Genomic DNA, 23819 nt, shown 5'->3' on the forward strand with positions numbered 1-23819 from the left:
ATCGTAGAGACAAGAAGTGGATCAGCTAAATGGTAAAAAAAAAAATAAAAAAAATAAACCAAACTGAATCATTCTGTGTCTTGGTAGACTTCATCTGAAGTGGTGTGCTATGAAAACAGTCAACTCCATTAAAAAAAAGCATTAATTCATCTATAAAAGAAATTAAAAACAGGAAGCAAAATGCCATTTGATCAAAGCTATCATACATATGTAGTAACCTAAAAACTAAAAGGATACTAAAAAGATTAAACAAAGAATGACTCATGATTTAGGCTTGGATAAGACTGAGATACTTAGAAGCTAGGGTTTAAAAATAAAAACAAGCAGAAATCCCTAAATCCCCTTTGTGTTTATAAAACAAAAATATAATTTTGATTATAGAACATTAGATAGAGGAAAGTGTGGCTGATGTAAGCGAACGCAGCCTAATGCTTATTGCTGCATTACAGAAACTTAGTAATTGTTCATGTTGCTCGCATCTCAAAAAAATACTACTGAAGGCACTTGATCTATCAAAAGGTTTAACTTAGACTTGCTGGCACAGCCAAGCAGCAATGTAGTCGGTCCCCAGGCTACAACTCCCCCCCCCAAAAAAGCCAACATGTCCAAACTGGGCCTCACATTACCTTTACTCCAAATCAGTATTGTTCTTTATGCTTCAAATACATCATTTTTGGTTTCTCAGGCTCATTGAAAACAAACTAAAAAAAAGGATAAAAACGTACACGTCCAAATATAAAGCTATATAAGCTAGATGCAATAGTCCCAAACGCAGTTAGGTAGTGCTGCTTCATGCTATATTGCGAGAAAAAGAGGCACCAGAGACTCCGGACGATTAGTCGATGATGGCGGTCCTTGCATCAGAGTTCATGCGGCCGCTCAGCTCAGCTTTGAGGGGAGACCAGGGGAGGAAATGACTCCTGCTCAAGGGAAAGATTCACTGACAGATCTGTGAAAGATTTGGGGACCCTTGCGTTATTGTCTGTTCATGGGCCAGCCTTGAAGACACAGACAAAATAAAGAGATAACACACCGGTGAAAAGAAAAGAACAATACTGCCTCAAAAAGAGGTTGGCCTTACATGCCGAGACAGAAACCGAAGTCCAGAGAGGCTCGCTGAAATGTCTTGTCGAAGCATCTACGACTCCTTCACAGATAAGAGCAGGCAGCAGTTCAGAGTGTGGGCAGAGGGGTGAGGCGGGTCCCGCTGGGATCGTCTATAACCACGTGAGGAAGCTCTCCTTGTCGATCTTGGTAGCTGCCAGCACCGTTTCCATGTCATTGAGGATGTCGGAGCTCAGGGCCTCCTGGAGACTGGGCATCAGCTCCTCGCCCTCCACCGCCATGCTCTCACTCTCCAGGGTGCCCAGGTCTACGTCTGTTCCCGGGATGGCGTCCAGGTAGTCGGGGAAACGACTGGGCTGTGTTCCCATGGAGGGTGGAAGAGGGTCCCCTAATGAACAGTAAAAACATTTTTAAGAAAAGGAGACCATCATGATTTTCACAGCCTCCACCATTGCACAGCTGGTAAACAAGGTTCCAGACTAACGTCACGGAACTGTCCTGAAAAAGAAGTTCCCTTTCCACTTCATATTGCTGTGAAAGGATAACTCCTTCAAACCACTGTGTTTATTCAAGTTCATCACACACTGGAGGAACCACATGTGCAGGTGGGAGGCGGGACTACACGAGGCATGCTCTTGTTGCGCTAGAGTGTTTAACTCAAAACAGGTGTGTTGTTATTTTCCAACCAGGGTCCATGTTTTTGAGTAAATCTGACTGATTTCTGGTGAATTAATTGGTGCAGTGTGGAGAGAGAGAGAGAGAGAGTGAGAGTGAGAGAGAGAGGGCCATTTATATTTCATGTTCTGCAATGCCGGTCAAGCAGAGTTTTTCTTCTTTTTTTTGCGTTTACAGAAAAGCGAACCGATTCAGTCACGGCTGAATACAGTATGGAGATACATTTTTTCCACAATATTGATGGAGGTCTCTGAATTTGACAGCCGCCCATATCTTTTGAGCCAGATTATATGGATGAAGATCTCCTACAAATTGGATCTGTCGAGGGGAGACAGAGGAGGAATGGGACAGGGGGACCGGTTGCTGGTTCCCATCATATGTCTGCATGCGAGTCTCTCCAGACACTTCTTGACCGCTACCTTTGCAAAGGTGCGCCACATTTTTCTCACATATTCTCTACATGTATTTATATGAGCATGTTCTAGTAGAAAACCAATACTAATTTGCAGGTTCCTACTTGTAGCCTGATATCGCCGCTGTAGATGATTTAACTTAAGCCAACAAGTGAATGTTTGGAAGATCTTGTCAGCTTAGTTTAGGTAATTGAACCACATTCCTATCTTTTTGTACAGACTGTAAATATGAGCAGCCAAGTGAGAAAACCCCGCTAAGAAACTCCTAGTAGTCATTACAAGCAGAAGATTAGGGGGAAGACAGCTATGACATCTGTCTCATGGTGGTGGAAAGAATTGTGAAATGCAAACGAGCCAAGACTGCGATGCCGTTTCATTTTTCAACACGGGATCATTCTGGTCTACCTAATCGGCTAACATGAACACAATGTGGCGTTATACAAAACTAAGCCGGGAGAAACAACTGAGCACCAACTACAGAAAGTTTATCAACGGCCACGCAGCGATGGGTCACAAAAGATGACCATTGGGTTTCCAGCCTCACCTGTGTCCATCTCATCCACGCTGTTGAGGAAGTCGTCTGGAGTGCGAGGGACGCTGTAGCTGCTCATACTCAAGCCGCTGTCTGTGCTCTCATCCCTGGAGTGGTAGGTCCCGCTGGAAATGTGAAAATAAAGAAATCTCTGTTGTAAAATCTGCACAATCGCTAATAAACACCATGATTTCCATCAAACTGAAGTGAATAAAAAGCTTTTTGTCTCGGCAGAGTTCGAGGATGACCTTAATGACCTTCACTTAACTGCTTTGAAACCGAACTACGTGAATCTAATTAACTGATCCAACAAAGCAAACACACTCTGTTACTTTTCAGCCTCGGCGCTTTTAATAACCGAGTGGCCTTAATTCCCTCAGGGACCTTCTGCATACATCCACACTTTCCACAGTTATATTTATTTGAACGACTATGGTGAATAATCCACAGCGTCAATATCTCGCTCTGTGGCAGAATATAGGAAAAAGAGCAACAATGAACGGGACAACAGAGACAAAGAGGCCGAGAGAGAGGACATTTGACAAGCCTATACTAATTAGCAGAGGAAAAATATGTAGGCAGAGTATGGCAGAGGCAGGATGAATGAGACCATTGTGAGGGTAAAGGAGTGGAGGCAGCGGGGGGAGGAGGGGAGATTAGGTTGGCCTGTCTACTGACTGGACCACATGTTCTCATGGCCTGCTTACTATTCAGCTCTTTTCTCACTTCCTTCGCTCACAGAAGAACTAGAGCTTGAACAGCTAGGAATAATTTCCCAGAATGCCATGGATCAGCATTTACAGATAGGAAGGGCCATGGGTTATTTTTTATTTGGTTATTTTTTCTAACTAAGTACAGTCGTTTTCAAATCTCAGTCCATCGGGTTTTCCGTTGTTACTTATCAAATTGTAAAAGTTGTTGATCTCCACTTTGAATAAAGTGTGGTTTTATCATATTTGTTTTTACACTACAATTTAGGTTCTGATTGCCTCTATGGCAGCAGTTGTACACCAGGGGTCATCATTGTGCAATGAACGCATCCCAAAGCTGCAGGTCTGTGTGAGACATTACAATGTGAGGAGGGTTAAGCCCAGAGACTGGCCTTCTGTTTGTACTGCTTGTGTAACTCTAGGAGCTCTCACCAGAGCTCAAACATACGTCAAGTCTGACGAGCCGGACCAGAATGGATGCCCTCGCCAACTGTGCACCTCAGCTGTGATTGTACTGTACTATAAGGGAAATGATGCAAAGGAGGCTGCCCCTGGGTTCTGTATTAAACCGACCTGTTGAGGAATGGGTCAGAGCTGTTGGCGGTCATGGTCCGGGCGTCCTGGGCCATAGGGGAGGACACAGGGTTCGTGCCGCCATCTTGATCCATACTAGTAGGCAGCTGATTCCTTATAGTGAGCTCCTACGGACGATAAAGCACAAAACCCATGAGCAACACAATCAACCCCAAACCCCATCTCCAGAGGCTAATTACACACAGCTTCGTAAAAGAAAAAAACGTGTTGCAACTGTTTTTACCCTTGCTGCTCTGCCGTCACCGCATAAAATGGTAAATTAAGGAATTACACACAGACAGCCAACATGGTGCGCTCCATTCCTCCCCATACGGGGTGTCACGTTACATGAGGGGCCCGACAACAGTTGGACACAATTGTTTTCTACACATGCTCTCAGATCATGCTCCGATCAGATAGGGCAGCGGATATGAAGTCATGCTCTTTTTCGCCTCCTTCCTCTGGAAGTCCTTGAACGGGAAGGTGAAGTGACTCGACCAATGTCACCGATTGAGATCTCATTAAACGTTTACGGGGTCATAGACGACAACAGAGAGGCAGCCACTGGGAGGTTGTTAGTATAGACGGAAAACCGCTGCAGGACACCTAAGGGCTTATTGGAAGCTTTTATTGGTCATGGTTGAGAAGAAATGGACACAACATTCCCCGAGGCAGAGAGATGAAGAAAAAGCCTTAATTGGCCCTTGATAAAACAAGATGTTTTTCCCCCAGCTTGACTCGGAGCAGTGCTGGAAGGCGTCTACTTCTCAAACTACTACATTTGCACACATGTAAACAATCTGGTGTAGATTAAGCGGGGTTATGAGGGCTGTGTACTGTCAACAATTTTATAAGCTTCCTTTTTTTTAGCATGACTGAGAACCAGCAAGCTGCATACATCGCCATCCGGTCTTCATCATACTACCTACCATGTGGAATCCATTTGGGGTGTGGCAAGTATTGCCCCAAAGTTGAACTCCCTCCACAAGCATATAGCCCGCGCACACACTTGCACAATTTCCTACTATAATCATGCTCGCCTATATTTGCGAGCACAGTATTTGCCTCCCAACTTCCAAACCTCCTGAAAAGTTACCGAAATGTGGGGTTTACCAGAATCTAGTCAATAGCCTGAAAAGGAGCTCTGGAGATGTAAACCGTCTGGTCTGCAATCCCATCTGTTATTGTCCATTAGGCTTTATTGAACAGGAAAGTGAGGATGTCTGAGGTTTGGATAACTGGGCTGCTCAAGTGTCATAATGTTTTCCTGACGAGGTCGAAACTTCAGCAACACTTGTAACAAGTATATACAACAACTGGTCAAAGATTAAAGTTGTTCTATATACTTGTGTTGCTGGAGTTTGGACCTCTCCAGACTGTTTCCCCTTCTCCATGCACCTTGGGAGTAGCTGTGCCAGAAACCCCCACCCTGCGTCATAATGTTTTCCTGGTAGGGAAAGCAGGAAATAGAAAATGCATGCACGCACTGAAATAACCTGGCTACGATAAATTTCTGTTACATGTAACTTCTAAATTCTGTTTTAATCATTTGTTTGTGCATGTAAACAGTTTAGGGCTTTGACATGGCTAATAAATTGAGATTCTCCAGCAGAAACCATATTGTGTCAATTACATTTCTCTTAATCCTTACCCCATTATGCTAACTAGATTTCTCCTTTGCCCGACATGTCAGAAAGCGGACAATAACCAGGTCACTTCAGCTTACATTGCATGTGCTCTTTCAGTAAGGACAGTCCATTGGGAGTGCACATACACACACAGGGCACTTCCTACACAGTGAACTTTAAACAACCTGTTGGACTGGCTTGGTAAACAGGTCACCAGCACCCTCATTCATAATAATAAAGCTCTCCTTCTGGTTGTATGACACGGCCTTGAGTAAACGACTGGACTCGGCTGCACCACCCTGTGTGGGCGGCGCAGTGACACATCATAGTTAGGAAGTGATAAAATTACCACATATGACTCACAGGACTTCATTGCAGGGTGCTCGAACAATAAAGAGCGATCAAAGAAGCATCTACTGCTCTACCGCATCTAACCTTGATGAGTCATTTATTATTTTTTTTTTTAAAGGCCATAATCAGAATAGTTCCATCACATTTAAAAGATAAACATTTTCCCGATGATCTCATCCAACTAGTGAGCAGCTAGGGATCCGGTGTCCCGCTGCTACACCGAGGGACGTTCACATACTGAAAGTATTGACCTCGAGACCTTTTGATACAAGTTGGTTGTTCATCCATGAGGCCACGGCGCTTCCCGAAAGGCCTTTGAACGTTTTTTTTTTTAAAGCTTTAACTCCGATTCCTGACCTGTGGTCTCTGCCGAAGCAGCTCCTGTTGCTTCAGTCTCAGCCTCTCCTTCTCGATCTGCTGCAGTCTCATCTGGTTGTTGCCTCCCATGACTCCGGGAGGGAGCTTCACTGGAGCACTCTGGGAGATCCTCTGCTGGTTCAGGGCTGCAAAGGAGACAGGGATGAGTTTATATTGGTTGCTGCTGTAGTATAGTGTGGTGTTCATTTTAGAACATTGCATACTCTTGTTACTACTGTATAATGTGTATAGGGATTTATTTTTAAATGTTGCATAACGAGAATGTAAATGGTGCATCGAAACTTTTTAAAAGTGGTCAGTGGCTGCTTGATATCAAAGGAACTAGAGAGGTCAATGGTAGACTGGTGAATCCAGCATATCCTCGTCCAGATTGAGCATCGTCTACATTCTGAAAAGTACAAACCTAACGGCAAAATGGCCTTTAGGGCAAACAGGGGAAACCTTTAGGGTCTCAATTAAATGGGATGATATATCTTGGTTTCTTCCTTCCCCTTTCTGTGGTTAGGCTATAAATGACACGAGCAGTTTTAACAAGGACAATTGTCAATATCGGATGCAGGTTCCCCGGTGGACTAAAAATATACTCCCTTATCCGGATCGTACACCTATTAATGCCTGGCTGCGCAACAAGACTGACAACTTGAGCGTTTTTTGTTGACAGGGTGAACTTGTAAAAGAGTGAAGCCAGTGCAGCAGGTTATGTAGGACAAGGGAAGTCTCCTACCCAGTGTGTGAAACAATCACTATTCCTGTAAGACCTGATCCCCTCCCACTCACTGACTAAGACAGGCTCTGTTACTTTCGTACATTGCATCAGTTATGACTTATCCTTTCATTGTGCGTTTCGTTTCCTTCTTAACAGATTATCCTGGAAGACCGACTGTCTCTTAACCCTGGCCTGACGGGTCTGTGTGCCAATCAGACAAATGCATTATATAATAGATTAGGTACCGTAAACACTGCACCTCTTTCAACTTTCGTTTGAGCGTTCTTTCACCCGAGAAATATAATTGCATTATGCGCCGACAAGCTAACGGCGAGTTTACATTATCAGAACAAATGTGTGTGTATGGAAAAACACAGCTGTCCTGTCTCCCCCCTCCCACCCATGAAATCTTTGTTATTCTTTATTCTAGAGAGGGTGGGTCCAATAAACATGAGTATGAAAGCAGCACAGCAATGCAGCAATCTATGCATGTAAAGTAGGTCACACACTTTGTCGCTACAGTGGGGAAAGAGAAGCAAATGTGCTCGACCACAAGGGGTGTAACAGTAATGGCACCAATGGGGAGAGCTGTTTGCTTATGCGCTTGAAGCACCAACCAAAACAAAGCCTTTGAGGAGGAGGGGAGAGAGGGGGGCACAATTTTCATGCGGGGCTGCCTCTCTGTGCTGTCCTGCCCGCCCCGGCACCTTTCTCATCACCATTCAATCACTGTCTGTTTACACTATCTCAGGAGCTGAATGAACCGTGGCTCAGGGCTCTCCCTGGGAAGCTCTGAGGCCCCGCCCTGCCTGCAGTCATCCCCCTCTCCGCCCACGCTGCCTCCCCCAACAACCCCACCCCACTCCTGCACACAAACACACACACACACACACACACACACACACACACACACACACACACACAGAGTCATGGAGCCGCCTCCTCCTCTCTCCCACACACGCATATCAACTGAAGCCATGGGAGAGTGTGTTACTTCTCCCCGCTTCTTATCTTTTGCAGATACCGAGGGCTTTTGAGGCTGGATAGCTCCACCGGCGGGGCACCATTAGCAGTTCTCAAGGTAGATGGTGCTGCACATGGACCTCGTCAGCAGCTGTAGTTCTGCAAAGGACTGAGCTTTGAAGCTGAGGCACGAGCAGAAAGATTCACAAGGCCGCATATTAAAAAGGGAAAAGTATGGATTCAAACCACCCGGGTCTTTATTTCACCGTTTGACCATCGCTTGGAACAACAAGAACAATATTGCACTTGATATGTAGTATTGCCAATAGGAAGTATGACAGGGCATTAAACCCCGATCAGACAGCTACACTTATTCGGAACAGAAACTAACTTTTTGTTTTACTTTACCACCATGACTGACTTTATTGTATTGACACTGACATGCTCTAAGATTAACGCAATCACAATGCTAAAACTATGTTATCATAAACTAATGTCAATGTAGCCAGGTTAACTACGCCAATAACGCCAAGTTGACTCCAATTTTTCTTTAAAAAAGGTGGGAGCCTTGAGGAAGAGTAAGCAAAAGTGAGAGATTTGATACACAAAACCGTATGTCGACGAATGGTGTCTTACACCTGAGTTTCTACTGAACCGCTACGTCAAGGACTCCCTCACAGACCAAACAGCTAACAGTAACCAATGCTACTGGAGGAACTATGCCCAAACAATGAGCATATCGCAGCAGGGAATTACATCTGTGTCTGAGATAGCAGCGAAGGACAGGTTCAGTTCAGGGCCAGAGTGATAGCAGAAAAGAAACGAAGCCCAGACTCGGCTGGGGAGACATGTGCGAGTGTATGCATGTGGTTTAGAAGGGGCGGTTGAAGTCAGCAGCACATATGGGCGGTGATAGCTGGTGGGTCGGGCAGATAAGAGACAAGTTAATGCTGTCTGCCTTTTGTCTTCTTCATGCGGCCCTGCAACACAGGCCCTTATCAGCCGGATCACAGCGTCAGGCATATTACGCCACGAGATCACCTGGGGCTGGTCGGGTTCAGGGTGTGCCAACTGTGGGACGTTCTATGTGAACAGGGCACAGCACCTTTTGAAGGCATGGTAAATATTTGTCTGCTGTCAATTTAACAAGTCTTTAAAAAAAAAAGGCCCCTTGACTTGAAGGTGTTGCGTTTCTAGTGTCGAGATAAGCAAAGTGGAGAAACAGTCTGGATGTGATATAAACACTGTTTTATCATCTTGTACAAGAGTAACGTCTGAGTAAAGCCAGCAGCCTGCGTCGACCTGGCTCTGCATGGCGAGGAGATGGGGGGGAAAAACCCAGGGTCTGTCAAGAAATATCAACATCGTAGGTCAAACTATATGGAAATTATTTTACTACAAAACACCTTAAAATTGGAGGTTGTGTTGCATTTAGTTTTAGTAAAATGAAAACTAGAATGCAAATATTACTTCTGGGGAAAACAACTGCAAGGTATCCTTGTTAAATGGTCAGTTCACCCAAAATAGTTGATCGGGAATGAATAAATCGAATAAAGCTGCTCAAAACAAGGTTAGTGGTTATCCAAAGTAAATGTGACATTGTTTTTGAAGAACGTTACTTTTGAGTTCTTCTAAATCTATTGTTAAAAGCTTTTTGGCACAACAAAACATGATTCAGCTGACCTCCATGGTATTGGAGTTGGTGCAAATATCTAAGACATCAAAAATAAAAAAAATCTGCAGATAAAAACAACATCTATATGAACTGACCCTTTAAACTGACTCACTGCTGCCTCATCACCCTATGCAAACTTCTCTGGTGAAGTACTCTTGACAGCAGAGGAAGAAAAAAAACATCACATGACAGCTAATGCAGCAATGTGTTTAACGAACAGCTTTAGATTAGGCCTTCAAAGCAAACCATTACACTCCCAGGGGGAAATCTGTGTATTTGTGCTCTCCAGTATCCTCCTGGTATGGTTTTGCCACGCTGTTCCTCCAGAGTAGTACGTTCAGAAAGCAACATATCTACATAGAGCCAGCCCCCTTTCGAACTCGGCCACGGTGCACTCATAGCTTGTTCGCTGCTCACCACCTCCTTGTGTGTTAAAGAGGATGCATGCTTATCCCGTCGGCATATTCCCTCTGTTCCTCTGTTTTTCTTTCTTCCCCTTTCGCCCTGCCTCTCCCTGCCCCCACCTCCCCTCTCACATTGGAGTTCTTTGACTGAAAAGGTCTGGAACAGATTAAGAGTTGGACCACAGAATAAAGAGGCCTGGCGGAGATTCAAGTCTGTCTGGAGCTGGAGCAGAATGGGGCTGTGCCTGCACTGGGCCTCACGCAGGGGAAAGCCAGCCGGCAACAGCCCTCAGTTAAAGGCGCTCCGCTGCTTTTCTTCTCAAAGCTCAAATTAGCCTCCATTATCAAAGCAGCTGGCTTATGATTGGAGACCTACATAGCAGAAGTATACATGTTTCTGAAACTGAGGAGCGCATTGCTGTGCACGAATGTAAAAAAGAAAAAGAAAAATGTGATTGAAGAACAACTACAAAGAATATCATTACGTTTTCCTTCAACCACAGAGCCACACTATGAAATGCAAAGCAGTTCCAAGTGCCTAACACTTAGCAATCTTCCATGAAAACCAAAGGATCAACAGCATGTGAGCAACATAGGAGGTATAAATGTGAACCATTTAAATTATTAAGCACAGAAAGATTTGATCTCATGTGGAGCAAAATAATGTTTGATGGCACATAATGAGTTAACATGATCTCTTTCTCCCTCTCACTCGCTTTTAGGGGCCCAGCAGCCTTGTGTGTTCAAGACTTATAAATCTTCAAAGAGCTCCGCCGATCGGAGCCGCCATCTCTCCCCAGCTGCCCCACTCCCCTTACAACTCTGTTTTGAACTTCCCTGCCTGCCTTCAGAGTGGGACTCGCAATTGCTGACGACAGGAAAAAAAAAACTGCCCAGGCCCAAAAAAAAAAAAGAACAAACAGAAAAAGGAGGACAGCTAAAATTAAACAGGATAACAGGCTGCGTGCTGATTCACACATGCTGCCTTTGTGAACCAGGGTGAGCCTCCCTGGGGAACGCTGCTGTAGTGAAGGGATGGCACCTGAAGCGTAAATGAGTCAGAGTGACATAAGCAGGAACCTTCATCTCTGGGAGCCGTCCTTGCACAGGAGGATTAGCTCATTCCCATGGCCGCAGAGAAATCTCAACACATGTACCAGGCCCTGTCGCTAATTCACCAAACCCTGGCCACCACACACTGAAAGCTAACTGTCCAATTTAAGCTTGGCCCGGGGGATTAATGACTAACTCAGCTGTTGCTCTAACACTAAAATGGCTGACAAAACGTTAGGTGCAGATTTTGAGGAGGGGGTGGGGTGGTGGTGGTTGTGAAATCTGGTTTCAACAACCAATGCCATGGCTATGAACAATGTGGTGCGGTGAAATAAACAATGAATCATACAGAACTGAACTCACTATTACACTGTGGTGATGCATCATTTATGGATTAGCCAGAACTTTCTACTGAGGAAAGTAAACTGCCGTCTCAAAAACATATCAAAGAAACGTTTTACTCTATAAAGGCCCTGTTATGAGTCCCTTGTTCAATTTAATATAGAATAAACATATTACTATAACTTTTAAGCGGCTACAATGATTTTTGGGTGCCTGATAATAAAGTGTCTTAATTTAATAAGAACATCATACATATTATTGTAATTAAATCAAGAACTAAACTACGGAAATCCTCTCTATAGCAAACTCACCAAAGCGCGGGTCAAGTCGTGGGTCAAGCCAGGATGTGGTCTTGTTCTTGTGGTTGATGTAGTAAATTTCTCCCTCTGATGTAATAGCTTGTTCCCAGGCCTCAGGAAGAGGACCTGAGGGATGACAGGCAACAATAATGTTGGAGAGATGCTGGTGGTTCAGTCACACCTCAGATTGTACTCTGATGTCATAATTGTGCAACATATATAGCAACGGTTACAGTGGTAACACCTGAACTACTGTACATAATTGGGCATAATTACAGGGTACTGTAGTTGAAGAAGCAGTAATAAATAAATACATATAAATAAATATATATATATGCATGGGTGTGGTAGCATTTAAGACTACAAACTACTCTGTACAAATCAAAAAACTATTTACTTCTTGGCAACATACAAAAAATAATTCTCAGACAGAGAGGAGGTTTATATATTACGAGGAACATTTTATTTAAGGGTGCTATCACGCCTAACCTATTGGGTTTGTTTAAAATGAACTCGTACGTTTGCTCAGTTAGGACAGTCCATATGGGCTGGTGGGAAAGCTGTCAATCAAACCCTGGTGTGGACCAAAAACAACAGACCAAGACCTCCTGAGAAGTGGGATCTCGGCCCGTCATGTCTCCCTCAGGACTATGATGCCCATTGTTGTTGTGATTTCTTTGTTGACCTGGTTATTTATGTATATATGATATTCATTAAGTTCGTCTAAGTTAAAAGGGGCAGGACCTGATACATGTTTACCTCTGCCTATTCCTTTTCAAACATGTAATATTTCTGCATTTAGAATTTGCTGTACATGTTCACCGTTCATTTTATTGGCGATTCTGTTTCGTGTTCTGATCATTTGTTACATGTTCAAAATCAAATCAATCCACCCATCCATCCATCCATCTTTTCTTCAAAAACAAAGAGGTATATGGGAAAGTGACATCAAGGGCAAATAGTAGCACATTATTTTGCAATAACCTTGAACAACATTCATGGTTATTGTATCTTTTTGGAGATTCTCTTGTAGGTTGCCAGCAACGCTTTGAGAATACAGAAATACTTCATCAGTAAACTCTGTAATCTGTGAGTCACGGAGCTCCCAAACATGTCAGACAGGACCTGTCACGTTCTACCTCGGTCGTACCTCACCTATGGCAAATTCCAACCGCATTGGGCAGAACTGAGGTACACAGAGTCTTCCTGACATGTAAAAACTAGACCAGACTGCTCCTGACTTCTACTGTATGTGGTACGAAAGTAAGAAGATGGCCAGAGATAACATCAGGTTTACTTTAATGCTGAAAATCACACATTGAGGAACTTGATCTGTAATGCACGTTGTGTGCTGCTTCTCGGGTAAAACTAGACATAATGAAGTCAACATATACATACCACTGGCCGGGTTCATAATGTTCTGTTGCTGGACTGGCACAGAACTGGGAGGGGGAGCCTGGTTCATCTGGAGCAAGGCCTTGCGAGGATCCTGCCAGGTCGTGGTCTGATCAATGTGGCTGTAGGGAGGACAAGATAGCCAAAAATAAATAAAGACAAAAAAATGACCATCAATGTGTTTTCCAGCAGTAATCAGTAGTAGATTCAGACCAGGGGCAATATCAATGTGAAACAGCAGGTCACAAGCAGGAATTAATGACTCAGTTTCAACAAGCTCTTTGATGAAAACACTGAATCCAACGCCTGCTTTCTGTAAAATATGACTGTGACAGGAAACCAAACTCAGCTGTTTGGACCCAGTCTGAACCCACAATTCAACATACGACTGGGATATTTTTTTCCCCACTTGAATCAGAGTGCACGTTTAAAAAAAAAAGAAAAAGCAGTCTACCACAACAGACAACGAGAAATAAATCAAGTCAAACATTTGGGACTGTAGGGAAGCCGAACACTTCTTGAAAATGTCGAAGGGGCTATGGTTGGCTTCAAAACAACTATTGTGACGCCAAACAATGTTGCTCCATCTATTTTACGGCTCGTCTTTGCCGGGACATGAGCGGGGGAGGAGGGAAGGGGGGCATTGTGTTGCGTTCTGTGAAGGCATTGATAATTAGTGCTTTGTTGGTACTTGTTGCTTGATTAAGATGGAAAGCTAATACAGGAAGCCCTCCTCTCCCGAGCAGGACCCTCTCTATTGAGGGAGGGTCAGTCCCAGGGCTCAACGCAGGGGGTCCTTTTTTCCTGGAAGTGGCTCGGACACTGTGGAGTGTCAGGGGCTTTAACAATCTGGCGCCACATTTACAAAGCTTTCACCTGCTTGACAAAGGCACAGACTGAGCTACGACCTAAAACCCCACTATTCACTTGTTCTTTTTGTTTTGTTTTTTCGAAACATCCCATTTAAAAAAAAGAAGAAAAAAAAGACCTTGCCTCAAACTCCAGCAGCTTGTTTTTGCAACGCCACAACAACCCTATTTATGTTGTTGGAATTATGTTAGTGCGAAAAAAGAGTTTGTTCATAATGCAATTAAATATCACCCTTAGCCATCTATATATATTGCACCCTCCAATGATCACGCTCTTCAACCCGGTGTGATTCTTTACGACTCGCTGTTAATTTGATCCCAGAGCACCATTAGCCCAGATTTTAGAACAGCTGGGTGAAGTGAGGTTCTTTTGGCCTCTGCGGTAATCCCAGCCTGCCTGTCTGCTCTCTATCCCAGGCCAGTGAGGGACAGAGAGGGCCTGACTCAGCACCCCCCCCCCCCCCCCCCCCCTACACAATGCAACCCATTTTGAAGCCCCCTCTTGTTTATGCTTTACTGATCAAAGGAGCTGCCAAATCCCCTACCAAACCCTCCCCCAGCCCTCACACACACACAAACACCACAAACCAAGCAAAATAGCTGGAAGTGCTCAGATTGGAGGGGGCCCCTTGAAAAAGAAGGGTCACAGGGAGCGGGGTGAGACAACTACAGAAAAGAAGGGGGGAGTGAAAGGGGGGGAATCATCTACGGAAGCAATCCCTCTGAATGCCATTGGCTGCGTGAGTTGCTGTGGTCCTGTTACACTCCGAGCGCCCGCCCTGCCCCCCCTCTCCCCTCCTTCATGGCCTCCTTCCCACTCTGGAAACTATGACATTTATTATAGAGGGGAGGGGAGAACAGGGGAGGAGACTCGGAGAGGAGCACTGGGATATGGGAAGGGAGGGCTTATCGTAAATGAGAGGCCTGCACATCCTGGTACACAAACGCTACAAGTGGAAAACACGGATGGAAATGTACAACCTTAAAGCCTCCAAGAACTCTGATTATGAACCCTTATCCACACCCCGTTAACTTGGGTTTCTCCGACCACCGATGAAAGTACAAATATTGGATTTTCTATCAAGCCTCTCAGCCTGGGAGGCCGATGCTTGGAGCTGAAATCAATCAAAACAGATGTAAACACCGCTTCAGCTGGAAACAGAGGGGATTGTTATCAAGAAGCCTGAGATAAAAACCACACAGGTTCCAAGCGCAGCACTGTATTCAAAGAGCCTGTACGTGGGAACTGGTAAATAAGTGACAGAGAGCCCAGTCATTCATCACCAGATTCCTAAAACTAAAAGATAATCCATTCACCCGACCTGCCCCGGACCCTATATGGCTGGGGCTATACGCCGCTTCCTGTCGCTGAGACATAAAACAAAACAATGTCATGGCAACTGTTGGGACGGCTGGAGGCCACCAGTTGCTGTTAGGAATTGCTGATGATCCGCAACCTCCAGTCACAACTGCTCGGTGTTGTCTTTACATGTCATGACGCCACGGCGAGCTCAGCAGGACGGCCACCACACCCTACACACCCTCCCCCCATCCCCCGGGGCAGGGCAGTGGACACAGAGTGAACAGGCTGTGGGTCAGGCTTCGTCCACACTAGAGCAGTTACAGTTGAAAACAACAAACCACAGGTTTGTACTGTTTTTTGGGTCGTTGTCCAACCCGACAAGCCAAAACACTTAATTCAAATTCATGTGTGGTCTTTGTCACGTGGACCGAGAGCGGAGAAGTGCATCATACTGCAGCAGTGGCTAAGTTACTACTGCCATGAAAACTATATATCGTATATATCAGACTATACTTCTTTTACAGCCACCTTTAAATTATTTGTTTGATTTCCACGAGCTCCACAGCAACGTTTCCAGTGGAAATAAAACAAATATGTGTATCTGCATTGTCGTGGACACGGCCGCCGTCTGATACTGGGTATTTTGTTTGCGAATCACCAAAGACGAAACATGGACTGTCATTAGATTCTTCATGGGGAGACTGACTAAGTTGGCTCAGCAGAGCAACGCGGTTCAAACCTGACCTGTTGTCGAGTCGGTTGCCTGTAGAGCTGCTTGTTTTTTGCTCAAGCTATCATCATGGTGGACTGTGGCTCAGCACAGAGGAAGACTCTTGATCCACCCGGGCACTTGACATCTCCTTGACTGATGGCCCAATTATCAAGGTGGCGTTTATTGTGTCAGCGTTATTTATAATGCGTCTTGCTGAGGAGGAGGGAGTGGGACCTTTCGCATAAAGGCTAAACTTGACGTTGCCTAAATGATTTGGCATTCAACTTTTCCGTTTGTTGCCGTTCACATGGAAGCTGGTCCCCATCCACTTGTTTTTTATATACCAAGGACATTCAAGATACAATTTTTATTTCAGTAGTGAAATGTTTGCCGAGCTACTCTGTGAAGCTGAATCCAGCAAAATCTTTGATTCAGTCGCAGGCTTTTGAACAGAAGTTCAACATCCTTAAAGAGCTCCAAGTGAAGACGTCTGAATGTTGCACTTGTTTCACAGACCTCGTCTGATTACGGCAGTATGACAGACCCCCGAACGCGGAGATTGCCTGTTTACATCCACGAAAAACTGTGGTGTTTACATCTTACTTTGGGGAGAACGTTCCATCCAAAAATAAGTCTGCTCTGTGGTTTAAATGTCTCCGAATAAGCTCCGCTACCTGCCAAGACAGCAGATCAACGCTAAATCTGAGGCCAGATAGAGCGCTCACTCCGCTGAACCCATCTCTCTTCAAGGACAGATGTCAAAATCGGCGTTTCCCTAGTGTGAAACAAGGGAGTGAAGCTATGGGGAGTGCGGCAGCAATGAAACACACCCCACAGCTGAGTTGTCAAATGTTAAAAATGGGATCCTCAGGCCACAGTGGCTCCACCCAGGGAGTATGTGCTTGGAAGGTGGTTGAAGCCGATGACTAAAGGGTGCACTGAGGGAGGCAAGATGTAATCAGGACTCTAAGATGAGGATGACCACCTCCACTCTGGTTGACTGGGGATGCCTGGCTGCCTCTCTATCAGCAGGACATCATCAAGAGAGATTATTGGGGCAACCCCTGTGACCCTATTGTGGCAACCCCTGTGACCCTATTGTGGCTTTAAGTTTCCTTTTGAAGGAGGGTTTGTCTCATCATACTTCCTAACGAAGCAACTAATTCACAAAGCACCAGGGCCGAGCTTGGAAGGTTCAGTTTGACTGCTGCTTATTTTCAAAGAACAATCCAAAAGACTAACTTATTTTAAGTGTCCTTTTAAGGACCGCAATGCGAGATTACTCAGTCAGACAAAAGAATAGCTGAACTAAATAGGCACAATTAAATAAATTGGTAGACTACTTGTCACACATACATTTAATAGTAAACATAGTTCAACAATAGTTCAAGTTCTGCAAACTGACAACATAAATACAAAAGTTTCTCTATTTTGTTATCCAAGCGCAATCCCGTTGCCCACGAGGTGCTATGGTTCGAGCCGCTTTGGGAACTCTTGACCCCACCTGAGACGGTCCCCGAGCCAGATACTACATCTCTGTGGAGATGCACTCGGTGACAGTGGAGGCATTGAAGTCTGGGACAGAGGTGTTACATCAAGACTTTAGTAAACACAAGCCGGACTTTCTCACAGTCCCATTTGTGTACCGAGCTGACAGGCCCCAGTTGAACAGGAAGGGCCTTGTCTGTGTGTGGTCAATAAACCGAAAGTTTGTCAAACACAAAGTTGCTCCAAATGAGGGCTCCACGCAGGCTTACAGCCCAGTCTTCCCAGCACCATTTGTGACTGGCCGAGTGGTCCCAACAGCTTAATTTTAAATCCAATTTGCGTGCTTATCACGTCAAGCTTTAAGTAAATTACATAACAGTCGATAGGGAAAATATTTAAGTATTACGCGTAATGCTTACATAAGATGGCGAGTATGAGATCAGCGTGAGCTAAGCGATTAGACAGTCAGCTCTGCTGTGATGTAAGATGTTGGGGCACATATATAGAAACAACAGGCCAGAGACTGAAATAAAAGACTGCAATGGTAGTTTTGCGTCGCTCAATGGGGAAATGTTGGAGATTTTAAAACAAGAACCAGCCATTTATGTTAATATCATAGTCCAAATCAGCACCACACAGATATGGACTGCATACAATGAGAGCATAATGTCTAAATAAACCATTTGGTCTTTCTTGCTCTAATAGGGGGTCTCTTTGACTTGTTTGTAGTGCAACAGATGTCCAGGAAACCCCATATAGTGAACACAGAAGCTCCACTTGCTCCACTGCCTAGTGTTCCTTGTTAACCTTGATAGAGGCAACATTTACAGTATTAAAAAAAAGAAAACAGATAAATAATTAGTAGCAGCCTATAATGCATTATAAAATGTTGGTATTAACACATCTGGTCACAGTGAATAATTTCATCCTTTTACAAATCCCTGTTGAAGTTTGGAAAGAGGCGAGTCAGCCATTCTGGTTACGAGAAACCAAGCTCATCAAAACAGTTTAAAATCCAATTGAGAAAAGACAAAAGTGTCCATCAACACAGAGCTCTACCTGCCCCTGAGGGCACACAATAGCTACCCCCCCAAAGCTTCCCTCTGCTTAGGGCTGACTTCCCACGGACTAAAAGCTCATTCAAAGCTGCATTTAATAAGCGCCCGGAAACAGTGATTACCCCTCCTAGTTTACCGGTGTGTCTAAATTAGAAACCTTCATTAGTTTATGACCCGGCCCTGGAGACCGGCCCTGCCCCCCACCCCAGCACCAAGCAAGGTGACCCAACCTCCCTGCCCCTGCTGTCATAAATCAAAGGCCACAGCAAACTGCTGGGAGAAAGAGGAGGAAAGGTCAACAGACTTTGTTGACATTCTCCCAGTGTTCTCAGACTTCTCCTCAGCTTAAGGTTCTTATAGTCACAACAAAATAGAGATTTTTTTGCAGGAGATTGCTCATGTATGACTCTTATTTCCATTCGGGCTTCAACATTTAAAATAATTTAAACTTTTTATTGTGTTTTTAAATATGATTATTTCCTGAGAGGGTTAGGTGAAATCCGAATTTACAAATGATAGAAAACCGAGAAAACATTTAGAAACTGCAAACTGCATTTTTTTTCTTTTTCTCAACGAATGACCGATATGTTTTGACTGACCAAGCCAATGATCTACCAATTTTTTCAGCAGTAATCACTATTCATAAGAAGAAGGGAGAAACTTGAAGCTGCCAGCCCCGTTCCTTCTGCACGAGCTCGATCTCTTACTATCAACCATTTCAAGTGGGAGGAACATGGTAGAAGTCCTAAGAAGGCCGAGGCTCTCTCCCACCGCCATCTTTAAAACTTCATGTCAACCATTTGTCTATTTTGGGAAGGCTCACATGAGTCTCAACAGGCCTGTGGTCTGAATAAAGATCACTGTTTCACTGCTGGGACAAAGGGAGGGCCGGAGTTTCTCTTGGCCCCTCTTCTAGTCATCTCCACATGGCTGTTATTTAACTCCATTGACACAAAAGAGGCGCCATCACAGCGCCACGGCTCCATTCATGCCAAAGCGGAGCCTGGCTTTTAAAGGGAGTGGGACATCGGCGTCCAATGTGACTCACACTCTTTCCTCCCCCCCCCCCCCCCCCGCCCCCCCAGTATGAGTCAGTAGTGTACTAGAAAACAATTATTTATTGAAAATAAAAAAAAACTTTCACCCCGAGCGGATTTATCTCTAAGGACAACAGCGGTCACCTGAGTGAAATGTGAGCCCCCGCTCTCTGCTTGGCTCTGCTCGCTGGTGACAGACTCCCCACCCCCACCCACCCACCCACACACAGTCTCTCTCACTCTTTCTGGCTCAACTTCACTCCTCCTGCAACGCATCTCGGTCAGACAACCTCTGTTTATAAATAGGGGAGTGTCTTTTCCAGCAGCTCTGCTGAGGCCGCCTGTATTCCAGATCAAATATCTCCACTTTGATGTGCGGCGTATGGAAGATGTCTCCCGGAGTTTTCCTTACTTGAACACAAACACCGTACTAACTCCAGTCGTACAACAGGCCAGTCGAAACACAGTTCTCAACAGGGACACAACCATGTTTGCAAAGCCGTAGAAAAAAGGTTTTGGAGTTAACTTGTAAACACAGACGAGCAAGAGACAAAAAAATATTTTAAAATATATTCTGTGAATATTTAACCAATTCATTTTCAAAAAACAGGACTGTGTTTAATATTCAGGATTTAGAATAAATTGTTATTTTTCTAGTAAAGAGGAAGAACCTCTGCAGCCACATGGTACAAAACCTAAATTGCACCTTTATCAATGATCAATCAGGGGCAGTAATTATTTATCTGCAGTCCTGTTTTGTTTTCAATATAAAAGCAGTAGAAAAAAAACTCAACTCTTTGACAATTACGCAATTTGTTATACAAAACGTTACTAATTACACATCCTTTCAATTTTCAAAGAAATTGACATTTTCCCACATTTTACCACATTTGATCACTCAGTCTCTAAACATATGCAGTGATCCTGGGAGTCAAGAGAATAGTGCTGTTTCGGCCTACTCCTCCTCCTCGTACAATTTCAGAAGAGCCTCCTACAAAACGGTCCAGATGTTCTCCAGATGTGAAACCTTAAAACATCTGGTACTGAAAGCGCTCTTTTGGATCCAAGTACATCTAAGGCTATCATGTTTGTTCAGACCCCGTGTCAGAGAGTAATATTTCCGAGAACAGACAACATTTTGCTCTGAGGGGAGAAAGAATGACGACTTTCAACAGCGAATCAGCTCCAAAAACAAAGAGCTGCTGAGCTTTTTAATACACTTTGGAACGTTTCATAGTGAGCGGATTATGTTAAGGACGTCACTTTTGTGAATGACTCAAACCACCTTTTTGCAGAACTACAGATGAGGAAGACAAATACATAAGAAAAACCCTCACAGCCCCAAACTGACTGATAAACTGACTACCGAACATTTAAAGAAAGTATACTCTGGGTCATCAATGTGGAGGAGATATACTGCTTAGCAGATGAGTTTTGCAGAGATGTCTGTCCTTTGCTGTCTGGGGAAGCTACAATGATCCATTGTTTATGCTGAAACCTGAGCCCAAGAAAAGGAGCAGCACATACAGCAGCAGCCCCTCAAAAGACGTTTCCCTTGTTTGCAGAGGCCACCAAATGTAATAACCCACAATTCAACTATCGCAATTGTCTCTTTTTGAGCACACTGGACACCATTGTGCACCGCAGCAGATTTGCACATTATTGTCAGCACAATATGCACTGTACAGCACTGTGCTATGGGAGTCCGATGCCAAGACCACTTGTCCGGTAGTTGGACTTGTATCGAACATTAGCGCAAGATAAAAAGGTCCCCTTCTCTAAAAACTAAAACTAAATTTGCTTGTAATGCTGCGTATGTGGCACATTGAAAAGTTCAGACACCTCTCGGTTGAACCTTAAGGAGATGCTCAAGTATTATTTTTAATGTGTACATGGTGTGGTGACTGGACGTACTGGAGTGCCTCTTCTCAATTTGTTGCAATTTTAAGATGGCATGTCAAATGTGAAAAAAAGACACCAGGTTATAAGCAGGTTTCTGCCAATATTGTCAGGTCACAAAGTCATGTGACAAAACAAATATTTTCAGTACATAGCCTTTACCAGAATACAAAGTTGTTTCAGTAGGACAGAGAGATGTCTACAGGGCTGATGACTCGATGTGCTATACACACACACACCAATAAAACACTTCTACTTTCAAAGCCACCCATTCATTTGTCAAAGCTTCCCATGTTTCTCAAAGACTGTATAACAGTGTTGACACTTGTTGCCAGAATACGTACTTGAGGAAGTATCTCTGGCCAGAGGGGGTCTTGGCCATCTCCCACCCCGGGGGCAGGGGCACGTCATCGGGAATCTCATACGAAGACTGGCGGAGATGTTGAGGGGAGGGCGGGGGCATGCCAGCCAGCGAGCCACCGGTAACAGCTCCCAGCTGAAGGGAGGCCGGGGACGAGTGTGCTCGGACGTGGTGGGGTGTGAGGACTCCGCCGGTCCCAGCGTCGGTGCTGGCCTGTGTTGGGGTTGGAGGAGAGGCAGTGTGAATGCAGTCCCATAACCTTCCCCTTGGAAGAGTAGTTTCATCTTATGTTGTTATGAAGCAAAGCAAGTTTGTCCAAAAGTAGAAATTAGTTTGAATATATATAGTTTAAAAAGGTGATGGCTTCACAGTTATCCTATAATCCATATTTGTTTAATTGATGACATTATACAAATGTCACAATATAAAAGTATTTATACAAATATTGTAAATGTTGAATAGAATGTATTTGAGGCCAGTTCACTGATAATAGTAAGGGTTGAAAGAACTACGGGACACATGAAGGATAAGTTGTTTTTGTGCACATTAAGTTTGCATGAATTATTCTGATTTCACATTTCAGCCACGTCTCACACGACAAAACCACTTCCCGCGTATGTTAGTTGGTTCGTTTCTTATGCATGTGGAGGCAAGTTTGAGAGTTGTTTAAGGATGAGGCCGAGGCCCGTGTGGGACAGAGGAGAGCGCAGACTCGCTGCACAACAACGCATGCGCACTGACGAGAAAGAAAAGTCCACAGAGACCACAAGCAACAGTTCTGTGTGTGTGTGTGTGTGGGGGGGGGGGGAGTAGGAGAGAGGATTTAAACCATCGTATGATTTCATGACAGCAAATAATCTTGTTTACTAACACATAAAGTAGTATTAGTATAGTATATTAGTAATATATGTCAACATCACTGTTATCCTTCCTATACACGAAGCCAACCTGCACAGTTACGTGCACGATCGCTCAAATCCCGTGCGGGTTCAGCTAATCTGACAACTATATTTGTCAGATAATATGTTTGTTTGTTTTTTTCCACTAATAAGGACAAACAAAAACGGCTTTTGTTGAAAAATGCTGCGGAGTCTTTCACACAGCTTGACGCACAGCTTTACGCACAGGCCCTCTAGCCTTTCCGTTGCAGTGATTACAGATCTAACAACAACTTGTTGAAGACGTTTAAGCAAATGTACTTTTACATAATATTTTTTTAAAGGAGTGTAGGATAAGTGCAAGTAGAAATAAGGGCTATAATAGCCTACAATTTAGGCAACAAAAACATGCCAATGTGAAGTGACTGGAGGCTCCCACTCATGTACTGTGGGCCCCGGGTCCCCGCAGGACGGGCCTTCGCTCCAGTCGGGATTTCTGGACGGGGGCCGAGGAGAGACAGGGCGGGCTTACTTGTCTGGAATGGGACTTTGGTTCAGGGGGTTTGAAGAAGGAGTCTGGCAGTTTCCTCATCCTCATGGGTACGCATGGGGGCACGATAGTGTTTTTCGGGTTCATCACGGCGTTAAAAAGAGCCTCCAGGTCGGTCTCGGAGTCGCCCCGTACATGGACGATTTGGTGTCCCGCAGGAGGGTTATGCTGGCTCGGATCCATTGTCTCAAAACAGTCTGCGAACTGTAAGTGAGAGTGTGTCCGAAAATGTCGCGTTCAGGAACTCACAAAAAATAGTTTTGAGCCAATCCCAAACTTTTTTTTTTTTTTTTTTCAACACAGCAGGAAATATCGACGGCAGTCAGAAAAAGTTATCCCGAGTCATTCTAAAGTTTCACAGTCGAGTACTTTTTGTATTCTTCCAGGAGTGTGTTAGCTGTCGAAATCTGCAGAGAAAGACAGCGCTTTCCTGTTGTTTCTTGCTGGCATTCTTGAGAATGTAACAAAGCGCATATCTACTCCACACTGGAATCTATGTTGT

General features: G+C 44.4%; 1 protein-coding gene across 2 annotated transcripts; it reads right to left on the minus strand.

Moving 5' to 3' along the window:
- Positions 1–618: 618 nt before the first annotated feature.
- yap1 (Yes1 associated transcriptional regulator) lies at positions 619–23819 on the minus strand. Of its 2 annotated transcripts, XM_079224688.1 has the most exons (8): positions 23300–23819; positions 21873–22102; positions 13166–13284; positions 11780–11893; positions 6305–6450; positions 3969–4096; positions 2698–2810; positions 619–1453 (listed from the first exon to the last, which is right to left on the minus strand). In XM_079224688.1, exons 1-8 carry the CDS (start codon positions 23498–23500, stop codon positions 1218–1220), a joined length of 1287 nt encoding a protein of 428 aa, XP_079080814.1. In that variant the 5' UTR covers positions 23501–23819; the 3' UTR covers positions 619–1217. The 2 variants fall into 2 exon arrangements, with proteins under 2 accessions (XP_079080814.1, XP_079080815.1); XM_079224689.1 differs by lacking the exon at positions 11780–11893.

Source organism: Taurulus bubalis, assembly GCF_910589615.1.
Source record: "Taurulus bubalis genome assembly, chromosome: 10".
Classification (NCBI taxonomy): domain Eukaryota; kingdom Metazoa; phylum Chordata; class Actinopteri; order Perciformes; family Cottidae; genus Taurulus; species Taurulus bubalis.